The sequence below is a fragment of the Salvelinus sp. IW2-2015 genome, linkage group LG11 (assembly GCF_002910315.2).
Source record: "Salvelinus sp. IW2-2015 linkage group LG11, ASM291031v2, whole genome shotgun sequence".
NCBI lineage: Eukaryota > Metazoa > Chordata > Actinopteri > Salmoniformes > Salmonidae > Salvelinus > Salvelinus sp. IW2-2015.
Window position 1 is genome coordinate 12,871,732 of NC_036851.1, and position 6,681 is coordinate 12,878,412.

The window sequence follows — 6,681 nt, forward strand, 5'->3', positions numbered from 1 at the left end:
CCAATAGTGTTATGCATTATTTACAACAGACAACACTTACCACAATTGTAACATAGTCATGCTCTGCATCCCAACCAGTAGATGTTATAACGGCTTTGCAAAGCTTTCTGCAGAATGTTCAGTGTATCACAAACCCCAAAGCACAAATAGTTTATATTGAAGTGGAAGTATTCTTTATGTACAGTTTAAAGACGGACAGTCAGTCCATGGCCAACGGTTATGAAAAGTGAAACAATTTAATAAACATCAAAAACATCCACAAACATTCTGAAACACATGCAATAGCTGTACATGTCTTTTTTTGTACAAAGATGCAGTAGAAGGCGATCGTCGTGTTAACGTTTAGGTTGACTTTAAAACAGGCTTACTACTGTGATTCGTTTTTTAGAGATGAACGGAAGTGTCTGAAATGGCATGCAAGTTGTAATGAGCAAGGCTGTTCTAAGAACATTGGGACAACATTAAGCCATGCTTTAATTGGTATTTTGATGAACTAGAATAGATCAAGCGGTAACTCGGTTGATAATTGTCTGCATGTTGTAGCAAGCTGTCACATAAAACCACTGAATCACAGCCTCGCCGTGGAAATCGTATCAGAAATGTCTACAACAACAGTTTAAGTACTTTCCTGTTATCAACTGAGTGTTCTCAGAGCACCTGGGTCGTTCCATGAAATGAGTGCCTTTTGTGTCCCTTTGATATATTAAGTAGAAATTGTGTACAAATATTGAATTGCCTGTTATAGTTATTGAAGTAGCCTTCAATATAGACCACATGGAAAATTCAATAAATCAGATTTTTTATATGAATAGACATAAAGTTCATGTCGCTCTGTGCATCCTCTGTGATTTTAATCCACTTAACCCCAACATTCTCCAAGTTTTCACCATCATTGTAAAGCCCTAGTTACAGTATTTTGTTGCTTTGACACTAATTTCTAAAGATTATTTATTTATTGTGACTAGTAATTCATTTTAAGCTTAACAAAAAAAAAATGTCCGTAATTTTAATGTCAACCCTGTTATGTGAACTGAACTCGTCTTAATATAGTGAAACTATTAATTTTCAAATATTTTTTTCAAAAGAAACACAACGTCTAATAGTCAAATTACAGTGTAAATGCAGGTGGGCTGTTTCTACTATTTTCGGACATTTTCTGGTCTTTTGTGGAGGAAAACTGAGCGAGTCGAGCATAACACATTAACCCTGTAACACATAGATCAACAGGCTAGACATTTTTGTATAATTACATTTTCTTTGTGAAGCTTGCATTCAATTGCCCCTCCCTGTTGCACACAACAAGCTTATTTCCCCCCCAGTCACAAGGGGATTCATGGCTGATTTAAGATGAAGTTTTAAGATGAACCCTGTTACGGTCAACCCTGTTACTTTATTTGGCACTTAATAGGCACTTCATTTTGTTTTATTTAAAAAACATTGAGATGGGAAAAAGTCTTTTTTATTAAGTTGAAAATTTGGTCTTTATGACAGAATATTAAAATGAGGTAAAAAAATATATATGTTTACCAAATTACACTACTCAAAAGGCACCTAATCAGTGGAACGACCCACCTGCCTTAGGTCTTTTGTGTATTTCATCATGTGATATAACTGAGGCATCCATTTTGTATTATTTTGTCATGTATAAAACCAGGAAATAAGTTAATAAACAACTTTTGTACACATATTAAAATCATATTTAATGAATGCATTTCAAATATAAAATGTCAATAATATTTGCTTCAACTGAACAAGACAGACATCATATGCTCACATACGCGTGTTCTTTGCTAAAAGACCTGGCAGTATAACACAAGGAGCAGTGTGGACTGGAGTTTTCTTATTTTCTTCCTTTTATATTTGAGTGGATTACAAACAGTTGTTGCATTTGACAAAAAAATGCAAAAGCCTCAAAGGTTTTCACTGATTTGCGGTAATAGAAAACACTCCAAACATACAATAATATATACATTTCGAAATGATGCATTCTGTTACAGTTTGATAAAAGGACAAGCTTTATAAAATGAAGATGGCAGTGTAGCTGACAATGACAAATTACATTTCACATGAGATTCTGCTTGGTATGGATGATGTCATGTACTTCCTTTATTAAGTCCCCCCCTCCACCAGTCTGATGAAAGTGTTGTCCTAAGGATGGATGATGGCCCCTTTTCCTTTCTCTTACGCTTTGCTCTGATTGGTGGTTCCTTTTACTTCCATGGACACCCTTTTTTCCTTGCGTCCAGCGTACTCGCCGATAAAGGAGCCATCCTCGTTGAACTGGGCGTCCTCATCCCCATAGTCCACCAGGCTGTCCCCACTGTCCTCTGCTTTGATCTGTCCGCTCAGAGAGTGCTGGCTGCCCTTCAGTGGCTTCTCATCGTTGTCACTGTGTCACAACACGATGGCACAAAGACAGGGGATTTAAAATCCACCTAATTTCACTCATGGCTTAACTCAATAGGCTTTACTGGTGAGGACAGGGACACAGGCAGGTTTGAACCCATAAAGCTTCAATGAAGAGCTTCGGTGATTTGGCAGCAATGTTTACCTCTGACTGATGGACAGAGGAAAAATGATCAAATATGTCAAGAGTACTTAAACTCTACATGTACAGTACATCCATGTACTGTATGTGACAATGATCAGGAGGGACTGGTGATGATTTAAAGAAGACAGGGTATTGATGTGGATGTCGGGCTGTTGTAGTGTACAATTATAGTGTGCTTCAGCGTTCTGAGCATTTCTAGATTTTGGAGCAAACATACAATAAATGTGCTTTCCCGTGGTCTGACGGGTCTATTTTAAGGACCACACACACACCACTCTAGTTCTCAACTTTACTGTGACCATATGGCGAAAGATGTCTAGGCTACTTTTGATTCAATTTGGGTTCTGAGTGTGAGACTCTACTGATTGGAGTGGTGTGCGGGTCTCTGAGTTGCATTCTTTGAGTGTGTTCTGAATCGGACCAGTGGAGGATTAATGAATTGAGCACAGATATTATTGCCCCGGAGATGAGCTGCATTCAATTACACAGATTGGTTTTAGCCTCCTGCTAGGTTGTGTTGCGGCCAGGCAGCCATCCTTCATTGAGCTCCATTCAGAAACAATTAGTAACATCTGAACAATGAGGCTGTTACTGCTAATGAGCTGAGCTCTACCACCACACGTCTACCTAATCACAATGCACCGTATAGGGTGATACCACATCGACATCACAAATTCGTCAACAACAACAGTGGTGTTTGTTGCTGTTTACCACATACATGTTAAGCATACAGGCTACTCAGCCCATCGCATGTCTCGAACAGGGATGTCTGTGAGGGTCCGTGTATAGCTCATGCATGTGGGGTTTTCTTTTAAATCAGGAGAAATGCACAGATATAATTATATGATGTGATACAATTCAAAACATTGGGTACAATGAATTCTCGATGCAATGCTGGTTGGAGGTGTGATTTACCTGTATTCACAGAAGGTGTCATCATGCATACCCTGGGATTCAAGGTCTGGGTGGAGGTCCTCTTTCTCCTTTACTGCTCAGAGAGAAAGATAATCATTTAGGGTACCATGAGTACAGTATAACATTCCATAACAATTTTTTACCTTCCCTTACAAAAAAACAGGCGAAATGGCTGCTTTCACATGTTGAGCCTAAATTTCACAATATATTTTGTCTTGTCCATTTACCCTCTGAATGGCACACATACACAATCCATGTCTCAATTGCCTCAAGGCTTAGAAATCTTTAACCTGTTCAATCATCTACAGTGATTGAAGTGGAGTTAACAAGTGACATCAATAAGGGATCATAGCTTTCTCCAGTCTATGCCATAGAAAAAGCATGTTCATAATGTTTTGTACACAGGTTGGAATACTACTGTGAAATTGTGAAAATGGTGACGATGCCATTTTAATGTAAGAGCTGTTTGAAAAGACAGCCTGAAATATCAGCCTGTTGTGGTGGGATGGAGCTTTTTTGCCTGCCTGGTGACATCACCAGGTGGTAAATTAGTTATTAGACCAATGAGAAAGAGATTTCCAAACCTCTCTGCCAATAACTGCTAGTTTCCAGTTTTCCCCCTTCCACTCAGACCACTTCCAGACAGTCCTAGCAACATTCTTTGCTTGAGAAATTGCTCTTTGCTCGTGTTTCTTTTTGACTATTTGTATTGAAAACAATCACAGTAAAGTATTTCGTTGTTCACCATAAATTATTGCTATTGAGATAAAAACGGCTGCATTGGACCTTTAACGTGTGAAATAGACAGTTTTACATGTAAGAAAACTCCATGTGTAAATCTCACTTTCACATGTAGAATTGCAAGTTCACATGTTAAAAACAATCACGTGAAAATCACATTTGCAATTTCACATCTAAGAAAACTCCACATGCCTATCTGAATATAATAATTCAAGTAAAAAACTGTTATTTCTGTTTTCTGAGCCCGCCACTCCATTATTAGTCCTCAATGGTGTTGCATAGATATACATGTATACTTAGCGCTACCACTAGAGAGAGGCAGTCAGAGTGTTACTGCCGCAAGCGTGTTGGTCCGTGACCATTGGAAGAAGCCCAGTGAAAAGAACAGAGAAGACAGCTCATCCTGGTTATTTTTTTTACCTTTATTTAACTTGGCAAGTCAGTTAAGAACAAATTCTTATTTGCAATGACAGTCTAGGAACAGTGGGTTAACTGCCTTGTTCAGGGGCAGAAAAACAGATTTTTACCTTGTCAGCTCAGGGATTCGATCTAGCCACCGTCCGGTTACAGGCCCAACGCTCTAACCACTCTGCTACCTGCCACCACGCTTGTGTAGTTAGCATAAATCAATGGATTCAGATTTAATAAAAAAGTAACCTAAAATACAAATCATTAGCGTGATTAATATGTACACATGTAAATACACTCAATATGAGCCCTTGTTTAAACGAGTAACATTTTCCCATTCACATGACTGTAGCCAAGCTAAGTAACTAGCTAGCTAGTTCACTTTTGTGTGCAAGTCAACGAGAACAACATGGCATTTCAGAGGATATTGTTATCTTTATAAACAAGGGCTCATATTGAGTGTATTTACATGTCTACATATTAATCACTCTAATGATTTGTATTTTAGAAGGTTTTATGAAATTTGTATCCAATGGTCGCATGCTAACTACTAACCGCTAGCTAGCTTAGTGATAGGTGATAGCTAGCCTTCAATGTTGTCCTATTTAGCTATTTTTCGCTTCTGTTATTGTTAGCTGTCCATTGGTTTTTGTTACATTTAATAAACAGGCCTTTAAGGGATTTTGATGTATTTGAAAATGTGTGAATTTGTTTACTTTTGGAATGAATGTAAACAGATACTTTTCTATAAAGAGATGATTTAGAATTAGGGCTGTCAGAGTTAATCAGTTATCTCGAGTTAAACTCAAGTTAAAATCGTGATTAATTGCATTGATCAAAATACACTGAATCATCCAAAATACATAATCGATACAGCTAGAAACAACAATGCGAAGTCAAAACAAGTTGAGATTGAGGTTAAAGAAAGTGTGTTTTATCAATTTAGCTGATTTTGCTAACTGTTACTTTGGACAAAATCAAGATGTCAATGCTTTTTATAAAAACATCTTCAATTACAGCAACTTGACAAAAATGTTAAATGTTTGACTTCCCTATTCGGAATTGAACAGTTAATATTCAGAGATTGTGAGAAATGTATAATACATATACATTGGAAGAGAAAAAGGGTCGACCCGCTTGGTTTAATGGTCATGACGTTGGCTTCTCCCGTTGGAGACACGGGTTCTAGTGAAACGTATCATTTCGTTGGGAAACGTGTCACATGAAAAATAAACATGAAAAATGTACATGTCAAAAATCCATGTAGTGTCCAAAAACCACGTGTCTGACTCATGTGGTAAAAAAAAGCTGTGATTTGTTTTTTCGCACATTTTTTTTTATTGTAATGCTTGATGAAGACACAATAATGTTCTGTTAAAACGCCTTACAAGTTCTCTCACATTCTGAAGTAATAACATACTCAGTGCTTTATGTCAGTAACATTTACAATATGAGTAACAACTAAATCCTCATTTCAAAGTGGGAAGCTTACTATCAGTGAAATTGCAGGAGGTAGTGTTTAATGAAGGCAACACAGAACAAAGCCCTGTGATTTAGACTGTCTTTCTGACATGATAGGTGATTAGCTGAGTGTGTAAAGATGAAAGGTACTGTAAAATACCCCCCATCCCCCACAGACAGGACTGGCATTAAGATACCCTGGCTGGTCCTTATGGCATCACCCCACAACTGGCATGTGACCATAACATTTGCATTTCTTCTGTGTATTTTGTGCATTGTATGTTTTGTTATTCAAATTCAGCATATTCCAAATATGATATGCTGTATTTAAATGTTATGAATACAAATGCATATGCTCCCATTAATTCAAATTCCCATTATACTCTAAATATATCAGCGTTGACATTTTGAGCAGTGGTGTGATGTATATTTCTACAAATAATAACACATCAGCTTAAGTATATCTATAACGGTGTCCAGAGTGATGTATCATTTCTCTTTTGTAACGAGGACTCTAAATGGAAATATAATGATGCCTTGTGTAATGATTAGTTAACATTCATAAGGTGCAGTGTGTGTGTGTGTGTGTGTGTGTGTGTGTGTGT

The 6,681-nt window shown here is 37.4% G+C and overlaps 1 protein-coding gene across 9 annotated transcripts in view; it reads right to left on the reverse strand.

Moving 5' to 3' along the window:
* Window positions 1–212: 212 nt before the first annotated feature.
* chl1b (cell adhesion molecule L1-like b) overlaps window positions 213–6,681 on the reverse strand; it is a 75,615-nt gene continuing 69,146 nt past the window's right edge. For all 9 annotated transcript variants that reach the window (XM_023996156.2, XM_023996151.2, XM_023996157.2 and 6 more), the window contains 2 exons: window positions 3,467–3,539; window positions 213–2,389 (listed from right to left, as the gene is read on the reverse strand). In XM_023996156.2, coding sequence (XP_023851924.1) covers window positions 2,182–2,389; window positions 3,467–3,539 — 281 coding nt within the window. In that variant the 3' untranslated portion in view covers window positions 213–2,181. The remainder of the gene's footprint in view (window positions 2,390–3,466; window positions 3,540–6,681) is intronic.